This window comes from Melopsittacus undulatus, chromosome 8 (assembly GCF_012275295.1).
Source record: "Melopsittacus undulatus isolate bMelUnd1 chromosome 8, bMelUnd1.mat.Z, whole genome shotgun sequence".
Classification (NCBI taxonomy): Eukaryota; Metazoa; Chordata; class Aves; order Psittaciformes; family Psittaculidae; genus Melopsittacus; species Melopsittacus undulatus.
In genome coordinates, this window is record NC_047534.1 from 38,680,054 (window position 1) to 38,706,108 (window position 26,055).

Consider the following 26,055-nt stretch of genomic DNA (forward strand, 5'->3'; position numbering starts at 1 on the left):
ATGAACTGTTACCAGTTTACCTTCAATTTCACATTTTCATTGGAATGAAACCTCTTATACTAAGGAATGTGTGGTGCTGAATTGACCTTTGTTATTTGATGTTATTACCACTTGGCTTTAATTTTTAGTTCTAGGGGGAGCTTCTTTTTACAGTGCTCCGTTGCTTTTTGGGTTTTCTTTTGCTGACAGTGACTTATTATGGAAGGAGCATCTTATATCTGAATGGTGCATGAACTGAAACTCAGGTTGCAGAAATGTAACAGTTCTGTATTGTAACATTATATTGCAAGTAGGTATTAACAGCATTGCCTTTCTAAGCCTATTACTAAAAATTTTGTGTCTTGGGTTGCAATTAGGGATGTAGAGCGTGACAGGTCTCCATCTCCCAGAAAGAGAAGATATTCTGATGACAGCAGATATGAATATCAGGAATATTCAAGAAGGGAATACTATGATGACAGAACTTCAGAAGGAAGGTATTAAGCCCCTTCTTAATGAGTAATAAAATACGCATTTTAATGAATAAGATGAGAAAACTTTGCACAAACCCTTGGGTATTTGGTGGTCTGGGTTTTTTTTTTGTTTGTTTGTTTAAGGTTTTTTTTTGGTGGTGGTTTTTTATTTTGGGGTTTTTTTTGTTGTTTTTTTTTTTTTTTAGAAGGATGGAAAGGGGCAGAGACAGACACCATGAGAAATGGGAGGAGAGGGAATCTGATCGAAGGAAGAGAAGATACTTATCACCTGATCATAGGAGTCCAGAGAGATCGACAGTCCAGAGCTCACTTGCTCATGATGAGACCTCTTCCAAGAAGAAGAAGGAAGAAGTGGATCCTATTCTTACTCGCACAGGTGGTGCATATATTCCACCTGCCAAGCTCAGGATGATGCAAGAGCAAATCACAGATAAAAATAGGTGAGTTGAAAGTAATATATAAGCATTTCTACTGCAAAGTGAACCAGTAAAGAGTTTTGGTGAATGTTGGTGAAAATGGGATACCCTTGAAGAGCTGTGATCATTCTTTTGAAGATATCTTTCTATCAGAAGAAAGGTAAGAGAATCAGATTATGACTGTACCTACTTCTGCTGTGAAATGTAGATGGAAAAGTGGAATGCCAGAGATTTTCTAGAATATCTTGGAAGTTTGAGCATACTGGATTATACCATGTCTGTGGAGAATTACATTTTGGTGTATAATGTTGTTTTGGTATTTTCCTAGTAGTTACATGTATAATGGTGAACTAAACCTATTTTACTGATTACAACTTACATTTGTGTTTTCATATATATATATTCACGCAATGCTACCTCAGATTTATGCATTAATAAATCATTATACCTTTGTAATAGCTTGGCATATCAGAGGATGAGTTGGGAAGCCTTGAAGAAGTCAATCAATGGTCTTGTCAATAAAGTGAACGTTTCTAATATAGAAAATATCATTCATGAGCTTCTTCAGGAAAATATTGTTCGTGGAAGGTAAGTCCTACATTTTAAAATATTTTCTTGTGTTTCTGTGATATCTGCAGGATTGTTTATTGTTGTATGTACAGAAAAGATTATTATGCTATTTGAGGTCAGCATGAAGTGATGGTGATTGTGCAAACAGTGTGGTATCTTGCCTTGCTTTCATTTTGGTGTTAGTAGAGGTTAAATCTGCTAGCCTAAAGAAGTATGGATTTCTTAGGTTGGTTACTACTTAAACATACCCAACCAAACCACCACCAACAAAAAAAACCCCTCTGAACAAAATATCCAGAACTGATTCTGTTACATTTCAAACATATAGAATCACAGAATCATAGTTAGGGTTGGAAAGGACGTTAAGATCATCTAGTTCCAACCCCCCTGCTATGGGCAGGGACACCTTACACAAAACCATATCACCCAAGACTTCATCCAACCTGGCCTTGAACACTGCCAGGGATGGAACATTCACAACCTCCCTGGACAACCCATTCCAGTACCTCACCACCCTAACAGTAAAGAATTTCTTCCTTATATCCAATCTAAACCTCCCCATTTAAGTTTTAACCTGTTACCCCTTGTTCTATCACTACAGTCCCTAATGAATAGTCCCTCACCAGCATCCCTGTAGGCCCCCTTCAGATACTGGAAGGCTGCTATGAGGTCTCCATGCTGCCTTCTCTTCTCCAGGCTGAACAGCCCCAACTTTCTCAGCCTGTCTTCATATGGGAGGTGCTCCAGTCCCCTGATCATCCTTGTGGCCCTCCTCTGGACTTGTTCTAACAGTTCCATATCCTTTTTATGTTGAGGACACCAGAACTGCACACAATACTCCAAGTGAGGTCTCACAAGAGGAGAGTAGAGGGGCAGGATCACCTCCTTTGACCTGCTGGTCATGCTTCTTTTGATGCAGCCCAGGATACGGTTGGCTTTCTGGGCTGTAAGTGCAAACCGAATCCGGCTCATGTTCATTTTCTCATCAACCAACACCCCCAAGTCCTTCTCCTCAGGGCTGTACTGAACTTCCTTTTTGCCCAACCTGTAGCTGTGCCTGGGATTGCTCTGTCCCAGATGTGTAGGACCTTGCACTTGGCATGGTTAAACTTCATGAGGTTGGCATCAGCCCACCTCACAAGCATGTCAAGGTCCCTCTGGATGGCATTCTTTCCCTCCAGCGTATCAACTGAACCACACAGCTTGGTGATAGCAACACTTTTTCTACCAACTTAGTCACTGCTGTTTGAGGAGGTTATAGCAAAGGAATGTATGCCATACCTCATGGGAAGATTAGGATCCTGCAAGTAGCATAAAAGTAACAGGAGAGGATTAAGTAAAATATAGAGTGAGCAAGTGTTTCTTGAATGTAATTTCAGTTAAAAGTTATAACGAAGTCTCAAAGTCTGTGTGGGGATTCTTTTTACTTTCCAGATTTCATGTCCCTGAAACTTAATTTTCATTAAGCAGTAATATTTCAGTTTAAAAATTAGCTTATTAAATGTATTTTGAATACACTTCTCTGTGAAAGTTTTTGTGTGTGGTTTATAAGCTTATAAATTTCAAAATAATGTAGATGGAAAATGGCACCATTTTTCTTCTTCTTACAGTTAATTTTGACTACAGTTAAATTGACAAATTTGCAGAAAAATACATATGGAAGTAATGACATGAAGTTTTAACTAGCTGTAAGGCCCTTTTCTGAGTTTGCTGAGAGTAAATAGGATCTGAACCAGACCAGTTCTAGTGTATAAGCAAAAAGTAACTGGTAGTTTCAAAATGAAATAATTCTGGATTTGTGCCCTAGTATGAAATTAATTCTATTTCATATGTCAAATTCAAAGTAGGAATAAAGTCCTTATGCGGTTTGTGTTTAGTATCACATAGGTGTTTTTTTTTTTGAGGATTCCAAAAGACCACAGAGAAGACAGAGTTGATTACCTGTGTGCACTTTGAATGATGTTTGGAGGGCTTTTTCTCTTCACTCATTTAGAGTTTTAGTTTTGCTGTCTTACTCTTATATGCACCTAAAGCATTAGAAGAAACAAAACAAAGGGGGAGGTGAAGCAGGAGGGGAGTCTCAGGTTCTTTTCAGATTTCAGCCTTGATGTAAGAGAGACTGCTAGTATGATGAACTGTTGTGTCATGGGCTCTGTGTTTACATTTATATAGGCTGTAATAGTAGTCTTTTATAATCAGTTCTCAGTTCCAAAAAATAATTATATTGAAAATACTCAGTGTGGTTTGAGAAAAGCATTGAAAAGTATTACTTCATCCATTCTGGTTTTACTGAATGTTCACTTTTATTACTCTTAAGTAGATGTTTATTTTAAAAGATCTTTTCTGGAAATGTTATTTTTATTTCTTAGAAGTTTGTTTGGCTTGTTTAAGTTATTATACTGAAACACAATTCTGTGTTTCATAAATGGTTGCAGAGAAGATGTTTTTTCTGCGACAAACAGGTATTTGTTTTCTGAACTGAGGAAAAGAATCAGCAAAATCATACAAATTTCAGAACTGATGAATCTGTGTTGGGTAAAGGGATAAAAGATATTTGCACGATAAGAGATGAAGACTTTTTATATTCTTAGCATTTTCAGATGTAGTTCAAATAGGAACAATATTTAATGAGAGACATCAGTTTAAGAATTTCTGGTCTTCGACACATGAGAAACACATTTTGCAAAACTTTTTTTGCAACATGATAAACAGTTTGAAAATGACCATCTGGTATCTTCTAACTATTCCAGCTGTAAAATGCCATTTTATGTGATATGTACTGTTTAAAAACGTTGTTTTATTACCAGGAAAATCTTAAACTTACATATTTTTACAGGGGGCTGCTATCTAGATCCATTTTGCAAGCTCAGAGTGCCTCTCCAATTTTCACCCATGTTTATGCAGCTCTAGTGGCAATTATCAACTCAAAATTTCCAAATATCGGTGAATTGATTCTCAAGAGGTTGATACTAAATTTTCGCAAAGGATACCGTAGAAATGATAAGGTATGTAAGATGTGAAGAAGCAACATGCTGAAACTTGTAATTCTGTCGTGTTAACTTGTATCATGTGTGTTGCAGTTAAGTACTTGAAGGAACACAGCTGAGACCCTGGGGTCAGAACTTATTAGTATATTAAGTATGCTGGTGTCAGAATATCATGAAAGCTTGACAACCTGTTCTGGGTTGGTACTGTGACAGTTTTGAGGGGTTGGTTTTCTAAAGCATAATTGTGAACAACTGTCAGTAGCACATTTGATTGTGAGATGCACAACTCTGCAGTATGTCTGAGTTACAAATTTTTTTCCTCCATATACAATGTGTTAAAAGTTTCTGTTTTCTTTCACAGCAACTTTGTCTAACATCTTCAAAATTTGTTGCACACTTGATGAATCAGAATGTGGTATGTTACTTCATGTTTCCTCTCAATTTAAAGCCTGTATGGCTGTTTCCTTAATTTCAAGACAGTAGTTGCCTAAGTGAAGATACTCTCCCTGTTCCAAAGTTTACTGAAAAACTGAGTTCAGGTTTTCTTCTGATGCCTTCTTTAAGTTGTTACGACCTTTTAAAAAAAGGCATTGGGAATTGCCTATACAGTTATTGCCACTTACCATTGTACTTATGCTCCAAAGCTTCACCAGGCCTGGTAAATATGTTTGGGCTAGTATTGAGACAAATATTGATGCAAAGCAAGCATCATGCGGGGCTCTATTCCACACATCTTAGAGTGTTCTTGCAACACTGTCATCTCTGTTAAACATTTGTGGAGATAGATCTAGACTCAGTTGCATCTAAATTGAATCAAGCTCTATGCCACCTTTTTAAGTGTTAGAAATCAGGATACTTCAATTAAATAATGTCAAGAAGCAGTGTTTCAGGAATGCATTGGGAATATACAACATTTTGAGAAAAAGGAAACTAATTCCAGATGTGCCATTTGCTTGTATGCCTCACCCTGGAAGACCTGATTTAATTGTAGACACAATGCACTAATTTACATTACTGAAACTAGTTATGCTGTTTTATTTGCTTCTTGGAAATGCATGTGATTTTTTTTTCTTAATGACAGTATGTTTTTAATTGTTTGCTTCTTCACTTCAGTAGCATAGTTGCATTTCCTACAAAGTTGGTGTTAATACAGGTGGTAAAATGATATTTGAAATTTTGACTTAGGTTTTATTAGCTTTGTCCCACTACATTTGCCTTGCATGTATGATTGTGTTGTGATATCCTCAAAGCCTGGACTGCTCTGTCAAGTAAATCACTATAATAATAGTGCTACATTGTATATTCTAATTCTTTATTGATATTCTTTCTGTAGGCTCATGAGGTTTTATGTTTGGAGATGCTCACTTTGCTTCTTGAAAGGCCTACTGATGACAGTATTGAAGTAGCAATTGGATTTATTAAAGAGAGTGGGCTGAAATTAACAGAAGTTTCTCCTAGGGGTATTAATGGTAAGTATAATTAAGCCAGAACATTTGTGGTTTTGTTTTTTATATTAGTAAATGTTTTCATAATTACATTTTTGTCTTTTTTCCAAAGCAATCTTTGACCGTCTTCGACATATTCTGCATGAATCTAAAATTGATATGCGTGTTCAATATATGATAGAAGTTATGTTTGCTGTACGGAAGGATGGCTTCAAGGATCATCCAATCATTCCAGAGGGATTAGATCTAGTGGAAGAGGAGGATCAGTTTACTCATATGTTGCCATTAGAAGATGAGTACAACCCAGAGGATGTTCTTAGTAAGTTAGAAATGGAAGATAATTCTGGGACTGCATTCCCCATGAAAACAAATTTAAGATTAAATGTTCATCATTTTCATAATTTTGTGTTTTAAATGATTTTTTTTTAATTTATTTTAAAGATGTTTTCAAGATGGATCCGAACTTTATGGAAAATGAAGAGAAATACAAAATGCTGAAGAAAGGTAGGGGTGTGCATATACACAATTATATATAACATTTAGAAGTTTACGCATTTATATGTTGCTTACTTACCCAATTTTTTTTGACTCTGTCACATTCTATACCTGAGGCACCATCCATTTCACTCATAAGTGTGGGATTAAGTTTTTTTGATAATGAAACTACTGTGGTCTATAGTACTTTAATCTGGGATACTTCTCTTTCAGAAATTCTTGATGAAGGTGACAGTGAATCTGAAGCAGATCAAGAGGCTGGAAGTAGTGAGGAGGATGAAGATGATGATGAAGAGGAGGGTGAAGATGGTAAGTGTATGTTTAGCACCTTACTAGTGTTGGTATAAAAACAACAGTCCAAAAAAGAGCATTCAGCACATGCAGAAAATGAAAAGCATCTTTGTGTGATTGTTCTTGACCACGTCAGTTTCATGCGAGAAAAGCCCCATAATGTCATATAATATATATGACACCATAATGACATATAATAATGTCATAAGACATTAGAAATAAAGAATGTGGAAACACTTCCTTAAAAACTCGCAAAGACAAACCTTTCTGGATGCTTTCGAGTGCTCTATCATATTTTTAAGTCACAAAATCATAATGGGTTTTCTTACAACTCTATTTACATCTTATTTCTGGGCTGAATTAAGAAATGTCTTTTTTGTTTTTTTAATTCAGTCTCCAGCCCCCTTTCTTGGTCTTCAGTGGAAGCAGTCAGGGTTTACACATTTTCAAAGAATTAAATATTTGATTCCCAGACAAAAAAAAAAATAACCTGATGGATAAGCATACCTGAAATATTTGTGCAGACTGTGTGAGTAATTAAAAAGCCAGCCAAGTCCTGTGCTTGTAGAATACCAGGAATGTATTTCCTCACTAGTTTGCTGCAGTGTTTCACAGAACAGAGCTTCCAGGATGAATAAAAGGAGAATTCACTTAACTTTTAATCATTCATGCTGTTACCAGACTTTAAAAGAATGAAGGTATAGTGAATACCTGATGATTGAAGGTGTTTCCAGAATGGTTTTGGTTCAGAACAGATTTTTCTACATTTGCTTTAGGACAAAAGAGAACTTTGCAGAATGCTGTAATGTAGAAACAAAGTATTTCATATTAAAATCAGAGACACTATATAAAAGCACTGTATAGTTAAATTATGCAGAAAATACTTTGCTAATAATGTATACAGGAAGTGTTGAAACCAGAGGCTGCAGTGGCTAAGTCATGTGAAAGGTTTTTAAAAGGAAAGTTACCCTCTTTAAATTATATCTCTAAATAATTACTTGTTCATATCAGATGATATAACTACTGGGGTTTTTTTTATTATTATTCCTTCTTTGTAATAATAAAAATAAAAAATACGTTAAGGTGCTAAAAGTTTTCTAAGTATTTCTAGAAAGGTAATACTTTGTGTGCTACAGACTTATAAATAGTATATATGGCTGTTCTAAGAAATTACATATATCTGCCTTAATGCTTTGCTCTTTACAAAACCGTGTTTTCCCAGGTCAGAAAGTTACCGTGCATGACAAAACAGAAATTAACCTGGTTTCCTTTCGTCGTACAATTTATCTTGCTATACAGTCAAGGTAAATATAATGAAATTTGTCCACCTTTCAATGTACATATTTTGAAACAGATGAACTAGAATTCTGTTTCTTCTTATTTTTTAATGTACAATTAAAAAAAAAAAAGGCAGGGTACTATTCTTTATGGAGCTTGACCTGATAATACAGACTGTTTTAACAAATGGATACCCCAGTTCTTATTCTAAGATAAATCCTGTTTGTTTCAAAATAGTACTGAACTGGGACTTTTTCTGTGAGGATTACTGCAAGCACATTTTTGAGTGAACAAAAGTCAGTGGTCTTCAGATTATGCAGCACATTGTACACCTTTCTGAAAAAAATGTGTGATACACTTGAAATAGATGTGCTGTAGAGTGACTTAAGAAAGTAAGGGGTTCTGCAGTGTGATAATTCTTTAGTCCTGTTGCCATCTGCATTGTTTGGAATATAAGCATACAGATACCGGCCCTGAAGTGTACATTATTTGTATTCAGAAAGGTGCTTCTTCATCTTAAGAATTAAATCCCCTTGCAGTACATGGCACAAATCAAAATATGGTGGTTTAACTCCTGTGTCACCTGGGTGAGAGATTAACTTGTCATATGTCACTCAACTCCATCATTAAAAGTAGGCATGGCCCATAATATTCTGCATGTCTGAACCTGCATGAGGGGTGAGATAATGTAGTTGTAGTATTACTCTTCAGACACAGGAATTAATACCATACTAAAATGTGTGAAAAGGTCTTAGATTTCGCAAAGCTACTGTTCAATACTTCCTTGCCCTGCTTAAGTTTATCTTAATCTTGGGTGGGGGGGAGGTACCTACTGCTAGCTAAAGGTTTTCAGTTAAAAAGAACAGGAGTGTGAAGAGGAGAGTGTTGTATATACTGCTTTTGGAGCTTATGTACAGTGCTTGCAATAGTAATCACCCGAGTTGACTTGTTTTCAGATTGTCTACAAATGTAATATCTTCAGATTAGTTTTCAGATACAAACTCATGAAATACAAAATGTTTATATAAAAAAACTGCAGCAACAATGAACACAAAAAAATAAACACCTTTCTGAATGCTAATGAAATACTTCATTTCAAAACAGTTGAAGTTTGAGCATCAGCAATCAATATAATTCTGAAATGTTTTTAGCATATGATATATTGCACAGATAATGAGAAGTATTTTCTCTATTACTGCAGCTTAGACTTTGAAGAATGTGCTCACAAATTGTTGAAGATGGACTTTCCGGAAAGTCAGACTGTAAGCCTTGTTTCTTATTCTTTTTTTGTTACTATTAAGAAGCATTACTGTGGTAGTATCTAGAATCCTTATTCTCGTTCCTAGGACCTTGTTTGTAGAGCAAGTGGGGTGAATGAGAATAATTCCTTACAGCTGTTGTTCCTATGAGCCCTACAACCTTTAGAGCAAATAGGCTGACACATACTTAATGAGACCGTTGTTTTACGCAGTTGCTCCTTTCAAGCAGTTCAAATGTTTGCTTATAGTCTCTTTGATGGAAAAGTTTGTTGAGTGAACTGTTGTAACATTTATCCTATGATGACAGTACTGTAGCATGGCAATCTTTTTAAGAGCTCTCTCTGAAAAAACTCAAGAGTGGAAGATCCTATCTGCAGGCAGCTGTTAACTTTATCAGTGGGCCTTGAAATTTAGCATAGTGCTCAAAGAATGTGTTGTTTTGTTGCTTTTACAGTCCTGTTTGAATAATAGTGTATTGAATTAAAGCAGCTGTAAGCATGATTGCTTTGCTGTATTCTTGGAGATAATCAGACAAAATCTGTATTGTCTCCAAATCCTGCATAAGATCAATACAACCGGTGTTCAAGTAAACTGTTCTTCAGCCAGTACTTATACTAGATCCTGGTAGAATGTAAATACCCATCTAATTATATAAACATCTTTGCAGTTAGCTGTAAGCTATCATCGTAAGAGTTGCATTTGAGAGATCTTTTAATTTTCTTGTGGCTTTAATTATCACTATTCTGTTTTATTTAAAACAATGTGTGTAGAAGTAGTGCTGTTATCATAATAGTAACTGGTAAGTGGAGATTTTGGCTACAGTTAAGTGTTCTTTGAAAAGTTGGTTTAATCTAGTAGTCAGCAATTAGTTTGCCTATTAATTTTTCAGTTCTTGTACTATTTTTGTGCCTAAGCAATTTACATGGAAGTGAACTAAGAATTGAGATTGTTATCTAATTCTTTAATTCTGTGCATGAAATGCTATTCTAAGTATGCACAGGAGTATAATTCTCAGTGAAGCGTAACCTGAAGAATTCTAAAGAGAAAAAAATCCTGTTTTCCAGCAGCTCAGTTAGCTATGAAGACTAGAGAGAACAATCTAGAGTGTACATACTAAATCATACAGCAAGGATATAATTTGTGTAATACTGCTTATTAGGTAGCTGCTTGGAAAACTGCTTAACTGTTTGCATTTAATATAATTGCATTCTTCATCAGCAACTAACTGCTGTAAGCAAGATCTGCCTGGAAAAAAATAAATTTAATGGGGGAAGAAAAATAAAACAATGCTGAAAGCCAACCCATTAGTCATGTTCTTAGGTGCATTAAAAAAAAAAAAGGTTGCTTTTTTCTTCTAATCATTTTATGTGGTGTTTTTTGAGATTTGTCCTAATATTTGCTGCCAGGTTGTTTTCTTTTGCTTTCTGTGAATCAGTTGTTTGCTGCAAATAACAATAATCAGATGTACACAGTTGAATTTAAGGGATCGCTTTTTGTAATACCTGAATGTTACTATATGCAAAAATAAATGTGCAGACAGGTTCACTTTTTTGCTGCTGCACTGCAAGCACAAAAATTGATATTCCCAATTTTGTAGGAAACCTCTTGGAGCAACTCCCAGGTCTAGTTTTGACACTTCGGAAAGTACGAGTAAATTGCATGTACGTGAACTGTTTGGAATCAGTTAAACACAATGCTAACTAATTTAGAGTGTTTGTTACCAACAGCACTATAATCTCTGAAATGTTTGCACTGACTTTCATGTCTCCTTAGAGAACAAATGACTTTGGGAGACAAAATATGATATCCTGCTAGCTGTCTAATCAGGTCTCTAGACAATGTTACTTTGTTCTCTTAACATCTCATTCCAGTAGATTCTTTCCTGTCACTTTGTGCTGTGGTGAACATGTAAAATTCACTAAGTATCACAGTTTTTAATATTAAAACTTAAAGTATTACTTGAAAATTACTACGTTTAGATGAATAAGAATGTACGGTTTTGAATACTACAGTTTGTGTTGCTTTGATAATTTATTTTGGTTAGCACACCACCATTATTAGAAAGAATCTGAGGTCATGTAGTTTGATTCAGCTGTAATTGCTGGGAGTGAAATGCTTTTAAAATAAATGCAGAAGTTTTATTTTTAGCATTTTGTGTGTGTGTAATATATGTCTAAGGAGATAAAAATAAACCAGTATCAACCTATTATTCAGTACTAGTTGTAGGAATTACTACGATTCAAGTGTTCAAAATGCTGTGAAACTCTTTTAATCACAAGGCATCTTCTTTGTGCTGATTTTTTTCTCTAAGAATCACTATTATGTTTCACCTAACCTTAAAGATGAGAGAGCAGTGACTTGCTCATTGTACAGTCTCATTTATTCAAGCTAATACCTCATGATTGAAACCTTTATTGAATTGATTACCCCTGCCTTCATTATCAAAACAAACCACAGGATTAATTTTTTAAGCCATAAAGCACTTTCCCCCCCCCCTTTTACTAAAAGTTTCAGCAGCTTGTATTGCAGGACATGGTGTCTTTAACTGTAATTTCTTTGTACCTTATGGCTCTAAGCCTTAACCAGTCCTGTGAAGTTCCTGAAATGTTTGCTGAACTTTTGGGTGAATCTTTAAAGTTTGTTTATGCTTGTAAGAAAGTTACAATTTATATCAAGTACAGGAGAGGAGAAATTGTCACGGCTGGCTGTTTCTTAAAGTGAAGACCCTGTAGGTAAGAGCTCATTCTCTGTGACAGCTCCAACTGTGAATGGTGGTTATCAGGAGAAACAGGTACTAGTGTTTGACTAAAGTATTGTTCAATGCAGGTTCTATTCCTTAAAAATCAGGTGAAACTTTAAATTCTCATGGCAAAATCCTTTTTTCAAATTAAGTTTAATATTACAGTAACTCCATGTTTTCCATCTGGAAGGCTTTACTGAATAAAATATTTTTTCTTTAATTCTGTCATTAAGACAGTTTTCCACAGGTTTTGATTAGTAAAGTGTCAAATACAGTCTAAAAACTGTGAGACTGTTCAAAACCTAAAGATAGACACAAATTACAGTTTTGAGACTAATGCAGTCTTAACTTTCTTGCAGGTTAATTGTTCTGGAAATCTTTGTGTATAGAGATTTTCAGTGTGATTTGGCAGAGCTAAGATCAAGAATACATTTAGCAGTTTTTACCAGTATTTCATCAGATTATCATGTCACAGTAACTGCTGTGCAACACACGTGTTTGTATCCTTAATACCAGTAATGGATCTGTCGCATAGCTCCAATTCTCAGAAAGAGGATTAAGGTTCAAATGGATAATCTACAGAATAGAATAACATAGCACGCTTTTTGGTACTGAACTTTCGTACTGGATGCTGAGGGGAATGTTGGCAGGTTTATTTCTGTTTGCCAGCCTAAAATGGTTGTGTTCTGTCTTGAGATGAAAATATTTTTCCTTTTGCCATGAACTGAAATGCTGCTATTTCAGAAGCAAATGATGCTGTTAAATAGAAACATCCATCTTCCATTTCTCAGCTGACTTGCATGCAGTTAATTTTTAATCTCCAGCTGTATATTCTCCTACCTCAAAATACTCACTCCCATCTCCTCATCTTTTATTTTTTTATTATCATCTGTGCATTGGCATTCTTGTTCCATCATACTCTTCCATGTGGATTGTTAAGCTTTAACAAAGAGGTGTTTTTTTTTTATTTGGATAGTTCATTTTTTTTTGTTGGCTCACTTTAGCATCTTAGTTCTGCTTTTCTGCATTAGGCAGAGTACTGTAGGTATTTAAGTATGTCAAATACTCAGAATTCAATTCTCATGTGTTTCTGATTTTATGTATTTTTGTCTTTTTAAGGAAAAAAGACACTCATACTTTTAAGTTCTTTCATTTGGAGTAAATTTAATCTGAGGAAGCTTGCTTTTCCTAGTGCTGTTTAGACCCAACTGTTTAGACCCAACTGCAGCCCTCAGATCAAAAGTTGGAAAACTTTGCTGTAGTCTGTACTACAGCCTGAGGAACTGTTATAAATAAACCTTACAGTTGCTTCCTTGGACATATGTTCAGTCTTGGCAGAGCACCCTATTTCTTCTTTTTCAAAAGTACCGTTATCATCTGGTAAAGGTGCATCAATCCCATGCATTATTAAAGAAGAAAATTTTAACAAAATTAGAGGCGTATGGTATTACCAGTTGTTTTGGCCTCTGAACTACAAGGAAAGCGAACAAATAAGCTCAATTAAAATGTCATAAATAAGCTTTTTACTTGATGCTTTCCTTTAACAGATTTTTTTTGTTGTTGTTGTCACTGTTCTTCAAGGAATGCATTTCAGTTTCTGATGCTTTTAGTTGGGGAAAAAAAATTGAGGATCTTCACTGTAATACAAATCTAGACAGGAGTGACAGCTACTTAGGTAGAGAATTGATCCTTCTTAGGAAAACATGAGGAATATAGATTTTTTTTTTTTCTTTTTTTCTTTTTTGGAAGATGCAACTGCCTGCAGAATACTTCCTTGTAAAAGTTTACTGGCATCATTCGATCAGAGAGCAGAAAGGGAAATACCTTACCTTGTTGCCCATTTTCCCTTACTGGGAAAGAAAGGGAACACCAACAGAAATACAACCACCCATACATTGTTCTTGCTTTCTGAAAATGTGCCTACCCTGACTGGCTTATAGGCTTTTGTTCCTGTTTTTTGGTTGTGGTGAGAACTAGATTTATATACAGCAATGCTTGGAACTTTGCTAAATTAAATTAGGGCCTCTTCTCTCAGAATATCTCCCACTTACATGTGCTTATCCCTGACAAAAGTAATGGGTCATTGGATATTTTTGTATTGACTTGAAAAAGTTATTGTAGGCACAGCCTTCTTGAAAGAATTATGCATGCATTTGGCACATTTACATTTTTACATGGTGGTGTCACACTTACTCAAAGCAGTCCTAGTTGGAGGGGTGGGGGTGTCAGTGTCTCGTGCTATTTATGTGTCAAGTCTTGAAGATAACAGGAATACTTATTTTGACTTGACATTCAGTGAGAATGTAGTCCAGGAAACTGAGTAAAGTTGGTGATTTCTTGGATTGTTTTCCTTTGTTATTGTAGGGCATTGCAACTGATAGGTTTGGCAGCAAAGGTTTGGCACCTTTGAAAGGCAACCATCCTCGGGTAGATTTCCTGTCTTTTGAAGCAGGACTTTCATGGGCCTGAGATTCTGAGTCAGTTTGAATTTTCATATCTGACATTGAGGTTAAAAGTATGTTTAGGTGGAGTTCTGTTAATGCATAAACTTCCTTTATTTCCCTGCTTTTATTGTTAATGTCTGGATTTATAAATCTAATGACATGGGTACACCTAATTTTCTGGACCATATACTATTTTAACTTGTAATATTGTAGCATTTAGTTCAGATGTTGCATTGAATTTAACTGTACTACTTTTCAAATATATTGCCTTAGAGCTGGAAGTTCCATCCAAATCAGAATGATCTTATTCTCGAACTGCTCATGTAACCATCAGCCCAGCTTAAAAATTAATTATCTTTGTTTCCAGATGTTTTAGTATGATAATTACAATAAAATAAGAAAGTGTTATATACTATATCATGTGTAATTAATATATAGTTTTAAAAGTTCTTAATTCTTCAAAAACAGTGCTATCTGAATATTTGTAATATATTCCAAAACTTTTGAAAGAAGCTGGCCCTCAGCCTGATTTTCTTCATGTTGAAAAGGACTGCATGTGGTTACATCTGTTTCTTAGTCCAGGGTGCAGTAACTAATCCTTACCTACAGAGCATAGCTTCTAAAACAGGCTGTCTGTACGATCCTGGAATACTTTAGACAGTCCATCAATTTACAGGATGTTCATAAGAGATGTAGATTAGCATACATAGCTTGTAAATTATATCTTTAAAAAGGAAATAATGTATTTGATACCTGAGATAATGTGGATCACAACTTGAAAAGCAATCTGAAGTCTGTGTCTCAGGACTCTTCAAAAGGTGTTGAAGAAAAAAAGAAATATTAGTGTTATCAGTAGCCTCACTCTGCAGTTAGGATATAAACTTTTGATAGACAAGATCTTGCTTCCTCATTGGCTTTAAGTTGTGTATCATACAGTGCTGTTGACATAAGTGTAATCCCTGAAGAAAACATTAGAAAATACACATACAGGTGCAGAATCTGAATATTTAGTTAAAATTAGCAAAGACCCATTAGTGGAACCAGTTTACCCTTTTTTATTCTCTCCAGTCATTAATGTAGATTACATTGTAATCCTGTAAAATAGAAAACAGTTTCTAAATAATTTGGAGGATGGGAATGAAGTAGTTGCTTTGGCTGACCTGAAGTTTCGTTACTGACCTGAGGGATGGAATAGAGTTAATCTTAATAGGCTTGCGGATCACACAAAGGGGCTGAGCTTTGACAGGAGAAATCATCTAAACTTATAGATTAATTATTCAAAATACCGCTTGCAATAATTTGTAATGGGTTCTTTTAATCCATGGTCTATTAAAGCATACGTGTATGGGATGAAGTCCCAGAAATGCAACTGAAGTTTTAAGAAGTACTTCTTTAAATGCATGATATCTATCAAAATATATGTGCTCTCAGCAATGTTCCCAGCCCCAAAGTCAAAACACAGCACTGCACCAGCTACCAAGAAGGAGAAAAAATGACTGCTGCTGCTGAACCCAGGACAATAAGATTAAAAAGATTTTAAGTTTAAAATTTTCAGCTGTTTCTGATCTTTTCTACCAGAAAATAATTTTTTAAAAAATCTAAGACTAATTTTCAACTATCTTAATTACTAGCTTACTTGTGTTTTTTGGAAAACAGTCTGCTTGATAAATGTGCAGGTGATATTTATGTTAAAATATTTTAAAATCAGAGAATACTCTAAAATTGCCTATTTTTATGACACTAAAGATACCAATGAAGTAAAAATAGTCAGTTTCTTTAAATAATTGGGAAATTTATTTCATTTTCTGTGTATGTTGTACAGTAATGTCTACAAAATGAAGGTGTATAAGGCATTCAGAATTAAGCTGTGTTTGTTTGTTACTGATAACAGGTATTAGCTAGAATTCTGACTAGGCTTTGATCTTCCAAACATTTAACCTAAGGAGATGGAATCGCTCAAATTATGTCAATTACTTCAGGTGGAAGGGAAGCAGACACTGTGGAGCTTTAACGTATTATTTCACCAGATTCTTTTGTGTTGTGTTGCAGACTTGTAGCAGCAGGATTAAAAATGTATATATCCTTATATCCAAGTAATGATTCCTGTGTAAAGTGTTGTAGGTCTGAGTTGTGCAAGACTTCTGATAACCGTATCAAGCTTTAAGCTTACATTGCTCTCAACATAAAATCAGCTAAGGTAAAAAGTGGTAAATAAGGACAAAAATAAGTTGAGAAAGTCCATTAGGTGACCAAACACAGGGCAGGCTGGGAGACACAGTATAGTAGTGGCCAAAAGCACTGCATGTAGTTTGCCAAGGGCCATCTCCTACTGAAACATCTTCCATGGCTTTGCTGGCCTTGGCTGTTTGTAATTTGACAAACAAAGAAGAGAAAAAGAAGAGATGCTGGAAAAATTAGGCACATGTGATGGTCATGCACATTAAAATACGCAGCAGTAGGGAAAGCTTTAAGGTAGTAAGTGGAAGTAAAATACACTTCAGCTGACATAAAATAGGAAAAAAGAAAAATGTCGCACTGTCAAAGCAGGGCACGTGTAAAATGAAAGGCACTAATTTTACATAATTCCAATTTTGCATTGAATCAAACCAACCTATGTCCTTTACTATGTTTGCTTCCAGCCAATCAGTGTCATCAGCTCCTTGAAGAAACTTGTAGAAAACAAGTGCTGGCATTACTAGTTTTACGTTTTTAAGAAGCCACATTAACTCACAGGGTGGGGATCTCTTGTGATTGCTTCAGCTTGTGTATGCAGTGGTGGAAGAGAGCTGTGTGGCTGGCAAGGAAGGGAAGGTGGAAAATCCATTACTTCTAGCTAGTGAAGGGAGAGAAAATCCTCCTCTTGGAGGCAGCCTGTGGGGCAGCTCTGAAATTGCAGTCTTAGCTAAATGCAAATCTTAGAAATAGCAAAAAAATAAGGAAAGAAGGAAGGTGTAACTGTGAAAAGGAACCCACGATCAAAAGCGAGTGAGAAGACCAAGTTGCTTTACTTCATCTCTCTGCAGTGAGCGTGGCCTTTGTGTGAAGCTGAGAAAATACGGAGTGGGCAGGGTGTGTTTATTTTTTAAAATGGTAAAGCTGTGGGGGGAAGAAGCAAGTCTGGTTTTTTTTTTTTTTGTGTGTGTGTGTCCCTAATTTGCCCTTTAGCATCTTTAAATGTATGATGATTCTTTCCATCTTAGGTTGAGCCATGATCTGTCTAAACCATTATCCTGTTTGGGTAAGAGCTATTAAGGAATGTTTAGGTAGAACTGTAAGAAGTGCACTGCGTTTAGAGGGAACTTTCTCCTTATTTGTCTTAGCAGTTTTGGGAAGTGCTGTTTATTTTCCGTGATACAATAATCAATTAAAGATTTTTACAAGAGGTCATTCACCATCTATATTGGATTTCAGATATTGTCAAAGCATTCTAGTACATGAGTGGGTAGCCATTCGTACTTTACCTAAGTTAAGTAATCACTTGTTGAGCAATGTATGAAAACGTTGTTGGAACAACACAGTATTCAAATTGCTTGTGAAATTGGGAAACAGATTCATTGTGTTCTTTAAAGCAAGTGACAGACTAAAAAACACAGACTCTTCCTACTATAAACATCACAGAAGTATTCTCATTACAAGTACAGAAATAAGTTAATTGACCTTTAAAGCTATAAATGAATCTAGAATTGCCATGTGAACTTGTCTCATTGCTCAAAAAATAAAGAATTTGAAAGTTAAGTTTGTTGGAAGGCAGTTACTCTAGACCTAACTTGGAGTTGTTTAGATAGTACTAGCAAGAATGTCTTTATAGGCTAGTCTATTTTCGTGCCTGTGGTAATTTAAGATACGCTCCTAGAAATCATTGTAATATTTAATTAAAATGTTAAAATACTTAATTACTGTAAACCACAGGGGATACCAATATTGTAATTGCATTTAAGATTAGGAAGAATTTTTTCTTTCAAGTCTTGCTGATGTTACTAGCAGTGGCATCAGCACTTTACCCTTTTTATTGTTTAAAAATTGATTAGCTGCAGCATTGTTGTAAACCAGGATGATTATAAAGTTAATATGCATTTTAATATATCACACTAATACAGCATTGAAAGGAATGCCTTTAAATGCATCTGTAAGCTTGTTTGATACATTATGGCCTTGCTATTTGGAGGAGGTATTTTTTTCCTGCTCAGCAGGATTGGCTTTTTATTTGTTTTGAGTTTTTATGATGGGCAAAATGTTATTTCTGGAATACATGCTTGCAAGAATAGTACCAGTGGATATATGTTACAGTAAACTAGTTTAAGTTATAAAGAGGACAAAGTGCTTGAAATTATCCAGTATTTTTAATGGACATGTTGTTATTAGTTGAAGGAGATGTTAACAGTGAAAGATACATGACTGGCAGCTGAAAACCTGTTTGGGAGTATCACAAATTGATTTATGCTATGTATGGTATTGGTCTTATGAGAAAATAATAAAAAATGTTACTGAGGAAAAACCTTCAGTCCTGTTTAAGCACCATGTATTTTATGGCTCTTAATTTATACAAAAGCTTGCTTCACTTATCATAATGTTGCAGAATGCATCCTAAACCATTTCATAGCTGTATAGCTACCTGTAACTTACTATGTAAGTCAGAGGGTATTTTTTTTTTTAAACTTGTGTATGCCTACTTACCTAGATCACTGCCTTCAGCCAATGAAGACCTCTGGTCCTAACAATGCAGAATCCATTGGTGTGTGTTTCCCTCTGGTTCTTGGTATGGTGTATGTGAAAGATAGGAGAGGTAGCTGCCAGTGAGTAGTTTGGCAAGGATCTTGGGGGACAGAATTGGGGAACAAGGAGAAAGGGAGATAGATCACATGCATATGCCAAAAGAGTGGGACTAACTGTTCTAGATAGTTGATATCAGTGGAAGGAGAGCATCTTCTGTGTGAGTACTGTAGCTGGTGTTTACACCCATGTCCACCATGGAGATGGTGGTAAAAATGAAAAGGAGGCTCTTTGTGATGGGGGATGCATAAGAGTTTTGGGAGTCTCATCTAGCTAGGTTTCCTTTGCTCCTTCTGAGCCAAGAATGAAAGGTGCTGTTCTGGAAAGTAATTTGGAATATGAGCCTAAAACAACTTCTTTAGAAAAGTTCCTTTCAGAACCTTTGTTACAGTGAAAGTCTAGGCATATCATCCTCCCAGAGGGATGACTTTAGTCCTTCTGAACATCAGCCTCAGGCCTCTCCAGTGAAGCAGTTGAAGTGAAACACTGCCTCCTGCTTACGGTAAGCAGAGGTGGTTGTGAGAATTATGTCTGAGTAATTCAAGATATTAGTATATACCAAAATCTACAAATATTTCTGATTTTGGAAATATTCCCTTAAGCATGCACATTGCATTTGAGTTGTCAAGTGGTTTGTCTGTAAGATAGTTTGACATTTGAAAGTTGTGAAGAATCTTCATTTTCTACAAGTGCAGGGATTGGTGCAATTGCAAAACAACCACACCCAAACAAACAGAACCCCCAGAACCAAACAACAACCAAATAAAACTATAAGAAAAACCTTCAAAACCTTCCCTTTTTATCTTACACCTCTTTTTTTGCACTGTGGTGAAGTCAGTTTGTAAATTAATTTTGACCTACGTTGGTTAGATATACAGTGTGTTAATGCATACATTTTAGCTTAAGCCAAATAGGAAATTTAAATGGTGAAAGTTCATATTCATGTCCCAGATAATTTTTAAAACAAGATATTCAGGAAACTACTGATGGTGCCAATGAAGTTTTAAAGCTTGCATCTCTGTAAGGCTTTCTTCAGTATTTGCTGCTACAGTGAATTTACCTAGAGAATATTTTTTTTTCCTTAAACCAGAAAGAACTCTGCAATATGATACTTGACTGCTGTGCTCAGCAAAGAACGTATGAGAAATTCTTCGGGTTACTGGCTGGGGTGAGTTCTATTTTCAGATGTTACACTTTATGGTAGATAATTTAATTTGGTTTACTGTGTTTTTCTGTTTGTCAAACTATGGTTTAATGGATAAATAACACTAATAGTCTAGCATTCTGGAAATGTTTATATTAGTTTATTGGTTGTATTAGTGAATTGGATTAACACTTTGATTGTAATAAGCATAGTGAATGCAGAATGAGAGAAATAATTTTCATATCATTGTTTTGTTTGGTTTTACCTTCCTCTTTTCTCATTAAGGTAGAAGAATGGTGGCAAAGGAATGGTACTAAAAAGAGGCTAAAGTATTATGAGTTACCAGAAGATACCCTTATTACAGTACTGAAGTTTAATTTTGGAAACTCGTCTTTTACCACTTTGTTCAGAGCTGCTTAGTAGAGTTGTTTTTTTCTTTACAGCACAAGACTGAATAGCTTCGGTTCAGTCTTTTTGTTTGTTTTTCAGTAAACAGCTAGCTCTTTGGTTTTGTGTAACTGATTGGAAATTTAGTTGCAGCTATTTCTTAGTTAAGTTTTCCATAAGGAAAACTTAAGACAGATCTGATGAGTTAAGATGAAATACTTGTCTTCTAAAGTGACCAAGTTATGCTGAAAGGCTGTGACTTTTTCCATTTATATTTTAAGCATTATTTGAGGAGCACTAACCATCTCAATCTCAGGTTTAGTAGACTATAAGTGTTAATTTCCATGTTCTTTGGAATGTTTCTGACCAAACTGCCTTACCTGCTGTCTCTCTAATTTTAGTCATTCATTGATGTTGTGTATAAAAAGTTACATTTGATGGGGTTACATCAGGTGAAAGTACTGGATGTGTGGAAGTAAAAGAAATTGCTGAATATCTTGCTGTAGTTCAAAATTGATAATTACTGCTTCACAATGCAGATGAGTTTATTGTTCCAAGAAACTGCTGAAAGCAATTAATATATCCATATGAAGATAAAGTCTTCTCCTCCAAGGGTTATTTAAAAGGAAAACCTTGCAGTAAATATTTGCACCATTAGGTCACTTACATGTAGGTTATTTGTATGTTTAATATTTTGTTTAATCCAGTTGTTTAAATTGTACAATGTTGTCTCAGCGTTTCTGCATGTTAAAAAAAGAATATATGGAATCCTTTGAAGCTATTTTCAAAGAACAATATGATACCATTCATCGTTTGGAAACGAACAAACTGAGAAATGTTGCCAAGATGTTTGCTCATCTACTGCACACCGATTCAATTCCCTGGAGTGTAAGTAAGAAAGACTGTTGTCCTAGATTTCTTTTCCAATAACCAATTTCCTGTATTTGGAAACAATTACATTAGTTTTAGCTTTTACTCTGCAATGTGGAACTACTTGTAGCAAACTGGATTAAGTGTCTTCTCAGATTCTGTTGAACAATTCTGGTTTATTCTATATCCTCTTTCTGCCCCCTGTGCATAGTCATCCTCTCAGCCCCTTCTGAAGTAGTTGATTTGAGCTGTTATTTTCTGGAGCTCAGCTGAAATGGGTTGATTAAAATGTATTATTTTTATAATTTTGAACTTTTAAAAGCAGAACTGTCTCTAAATAGCCAAACTGCCCCTAAAAAAACAAGACTAAAGAAACCTTTTAAAATTATATGTAAAATTAGAGGCTTTCTAGAAATAGAAGAAATATTAAAATCTTGCCCTTTTGTGACTTAAGTATCAAATAAAAGTAATCTTGCATTCTGAGATATAATAATACAATGTTACAAGAAATAAATATCAAGGTAACTTTTCATACTGTTTTAGTCTTATTTTGTATCCCAGTCTAATTGTCATTCTTCAGGCACAAACAAGTCAAAATATTTAGCCTCTTTAGAACTTAAGCCCTAAATCTGTAATTTCCCAGCAGTTCACACTCCATAAGTTTTGCTGGATAAAGTAAGTCCTTAAAGAATTAGTAGCATAAATATGATCAGAAGCTGCTTCCAGATGATAGAAAAGAATTTTTGAGGAAGGAAGTCTTGATTAGCGATTTACAAGATTTACTTTCCTGGGGGGTGCGTAGGGGAGAACTCACTGTTTAGTTATTTTATGAGGACAAAAGTTTTTAAGATAAATAAAAGGATGTATATTTAAGCTTAATGTTTTTCTATATATATTTTTCTAAATATTTTCAGGTCCTTGAATGTATAATACTGAGTGAAGAAACTACCACATCTTCCAGCAGAATTTTTGTCAAAATATTCTTTCAGGAGCTCAGTGAATATATGGGACTTCCTAATTTAAATGCAAGATTAAAAGATGAGTAAGTTGAAATTTTATTTTCAAAACTGTGAGTTCAATTAGCTCTTTTATCTGAAAAAAGTACAAATAAGAACTCTTGGTTTCCAGTTCAACTAAAACTGCAATTCTGTAGCTGCAGTACTTCAAGACTAATCTCATTTATAGATTTAGTCATTGCAAAGAGTCCCATTAAGCTGAGCATGATAACATCAGTTTGTTACCAATTTTTTGTTGCCAATAATACTCAGCTTGTAGAAGGATTTTTGAAGTGCAGGTTTATTTTTATGTATTGTCAGCTATATAGGTTTGTAATAAGTGTTATTGTGACTTCCTTTTTATGACAAAACTTAGGAAAAAGACATATCTATTAATAACAGTTTTTCTAGGATTAGTTACTTATCCTCAAATGTAGCTTAAATAACACATTTTTTTAAGCCTGTGTGTGATTTAATACATTGCATTCTCCCAGTGTTCCTTTTAGTTGATCGAACTATTTCCTGTAAGTTGGGATTCTTGATGTATGATGAATAATTAAGTATATGCTTTAACTCACGTAAATTTAAATTTGAAATTATATTTAGGCCTGTTTGGGACTTCAACATACATACCTAAGTCTTTGAACTTCTTAATCAACCAGTGGTATATTTTGCTATCATAGGCTGCTGCAATTTGACAAGTCTCCTCAGGGTTTCACAAAATCAGACTTCTGTTGTCATAATCAACAGTATGTATGTAACTTCTATGAGTGAAGAAGTTCCTTTTCATAAAAGAGCAGGTTTTCAAGTAGCATTTTGGTAAGATGCATCACAGATATAATCAAAGTTTAGAAAAATGCAGGAAGAGAAAACTTTTGGTGTCCTATGGAAATACACACAGTTTCTTTTTCAGCTTACTAATGTCAATGAGAATTAGTGCTAAGCAGGCATAGTGTTTAATTTAGATGTTTGTTTCCATCAGAACACTGCAGCCTTTCTTTGAGGGATTACTGCCTCGGGATAACCCAAGAAACACTCGCTTTGCCATCAATTTCTTCACTTCTATTGGCCTTGGAGGACTAACGTAAGGAACGCTTATTATTTTATACTTATTTTCCTTATCTCCTCTCACACCTGCCAAAAAAAACCCACCAAAAACTAAAAATAAAATTTACTTGTTAATTAGGGATGAATTACGGGAGCATCTTAAAAATGCACCAAAGATGATAATGACACAAAAACAAGATGTTGAGTCATCAGATTCTTCTTCATCTTCAGAGACAGACTCTTCCTCAGATTCTGATTCTGACAGCAGCAGTAGTAGCTCAGAATCATCCAGCAGCAGTGACTCCTCATCTAGCAGTGATAACAGCAGTGACTCAGGTACTTAAGTACTAGCTATGTAACTATTTGCATGTCTTTTATTTACTTCTATACACCTATTAATTTCTATTTCTGTGTATACTTATTTTGAGGAAAAACTAGCTACAGACAGTGTCAGTTCCTCTGCTTTAGAAACTAATCAATTATTTTAAATGTACATGGTTTAAAATATTGAATATTGCTAATGGAAATTTATGCCAAAATTTAGAGAAACTGATTTCCATTTTAATGGACTTAAATATCTGAGAAACATTGTTATGTAGATTATTTTTACACAGTTGATACCTCCTTTCTCCCTTAAACTGAAGCTCTAGTACTGTGCAACACGTATTAGGCTTGTTCCTTATTAATATCTTTGTGGGATGCTTACTGGTGAACTGTCTCTATTCCTAATTCCTCTTCTTCAGGAAGAGTTTGTGTTGTGATATAGTAAAGGTTCTTGTCTGTAGAGAAATCTCCAAGGAAGAATTAACTGTTGCTGACAACTTAGTTTCTTGTCTTTTTCTGCATTGTAATTAATATTTAGCATCTTATACCATCCTGCTGATGTAGAACCTTCTTTTTGACATGAAGAGTCATAAACATTGCTTAATCTATAAAGTAGTGTGTGATAGTGTGCACATTGGGTATAGCGTGGGCAGATGATAACACAGCATGACTTTCTATAGTACAGAAGCTTGCTGATTCAAAGTTAATTTGATTTATTACAATCCTTTGAACTGAAAATGATTGGCAAAAGCAGTGTGAATTGCTCATGCTTTAGAAATGCATTTTTGTTTTCCATAGCAATCTTACTGTACAAAGTCTGATTTGTGTCCCATTGTATTAATGGCATTAATGACAACAAAGCACTAGAGGACGTCACAGTTAAACAGGGTCAGAAAAAGCTTTGGTTCAGCAAAGAGCCAGATCTTCTGCACAGACAACTGCAGCTCTGCTGAGCTGCTTGATAGGAATCAGAGAGCTACGTCCTTAGTGACAAACCAACAGAGTCTGAAGTCTGCTAGTATGAACACTTTTTTTTTGTAGGTTTAAGACCTTCTTTCTTACTACTTGTCCTTTCTCCATTCAGGAACACATTAATAAAAGCTTGCGTTTTGATATCTTTGCAGCTTGATTTAACTTCTCCCCCCCTCCCAGCTCCTGACTCTTGTACTTAATTCCAGTGGTCAGAACACTAATTGGAGATAACTGTTCTTTAATGATAAGTTTGGTTGAGGTCCTTTACTGGTTATAACTCTGTCTTACTCTGTCTTGTGTGTTTGCAGCTTTAAAAATCTTTAAAAATCTTTAAAATAACTTGGTAGAGTTCAAAGGCTTTTTTCAGAGGAGTGCTGCTATGCTACTTCAGTGGTTTAACAGTGAAGTGTATGAGAAAACAGCCCCATGATTAGAAATGGAGAAATTGAACATACAGCTAAACTAGAGATTACTTTCTTACTGACAACTGATGTGTGGAACTTCTCCAGCTAGCTCAGCTCAGCACTGCTGTAGAGAGGTCATTCCAACCAAAATGGGTCCAGGAGAGGACGAAATGTGTCTTACCAAAACAGCTTGTTTCTTTGTATTTACTTTCTCAGGTCTTTTTCTGCTTTCTGATGGATGTAAAATAATAGATAAAACACTGATTTTAATATATCAACTTAAAAAATACGAATTGATCCATCATTGTGTTTTATCAATATGCCAGGAAACCTTAAGTCAAGCATAAGACTAGCAGCTGCTGTAGGATTCAGATATTTGGTGTGCTACTAAATCAGTTTATGTCTGTGGTATTTTCAAAAAGTGATTAGAAACAGCTGTTATGGTACTAAAGTTCATACAGTATGGTGAATTAATATTTATTCTAAATGGCTGTTACTCATAAATACTGTCAAGTGAAATCTAGGGGTTCCTTACAAAAGAGCAAACTCTTCCACTGAGGTAAGCACTACTGTGATTTATAAATGTATAAGTTAGGTTTAGTCTTAAATTGTTGACAAAGCTGTCAGTTTCTCCTGAAAATGAGCCAGAGGGGCACTGTTAATGTTGCTGCGGTACCACTGTCTCAATCCCTTTCAGCATACCTTTTGTCTTCTCGTAAGATATAGCGTTATTGTGTTATAACA

The 26,055-nt window shown here is 35.1% G+C and overlaps 1 protein-coding gene across 3 annotated transcripts in view; it reads left to right on the plus strand.

The window, feature by feature from the left end:
* The window catches only part of CWC22 (CWC22 spliceosome associated protein homolog), a 32,047-nt gene that overhangs the window by 3,669 nt on the left and 2,323 nt on the right, over positions 1 to 26,055 (plus strand). For all 3 annotated transcript variants that reach the window (XM_005152565.4, XM_031052273.2, XM_031052271.2), the window contains exons 4-19: positions 357 to 476; positions 659 to 913; positions 1,349 to 1,477; positions 4,296 to 4,464; positions 4,808 to 4,861; positions 5,780 to 5,915; positions 6,004 to 6,210; positions 6,333 to 6,395; positions 6,600 to 6,695; positions 7,900 to 7,981; positions 9,157 to 9,217; positions 20,259 to 20,336; positions 21,435 to 21,587; positions 22,484 to 22,611; positions 23,547 to 23,648; positions 23,751 to 23,947. In XM_005152565.4, the coding sequence (XP_005152622.3) occupies positions 357 to 476; positions 659 to 913; positions 1,349 to 1,477; positions 4,296 to 4,464; positions 4,808 to 4,861; positions 5,780 to 5,915; positions 6,004 to 6,210; positions 6,333 to 6,395; positions 6,600 to 6,695; positions 7,900 to 7,981; positions 9,157 to 9,217; positions 20,259 to 20,336; positions 21,435 to 21,587; positions 22,484 to 22,611; positions 23,547 to 23,648; positions 23,751 to 23,947 (2,030 nt within the window). The remainder of the gene's footprint in view (positions 1 to 356; positions 477 to 658; positions 914 to 1,348; positions 1,478 to 4,295; positions 4,465 to 4,807; positions 4,862 to 5,779; positions 5,916 to 6,003; positions 6,211 to 6,332; positions 6,396 to 6,599; positions 6,696 to 7,899; positions 7,982 to 9,156; positions 9,218 to 20,258; positions 20,337 to 21,434; positions 21,588 to 22,483; positions 22,612 to 23,546; positions 23,649 to 23,750; positions 23,948 to 26,055) is intronic.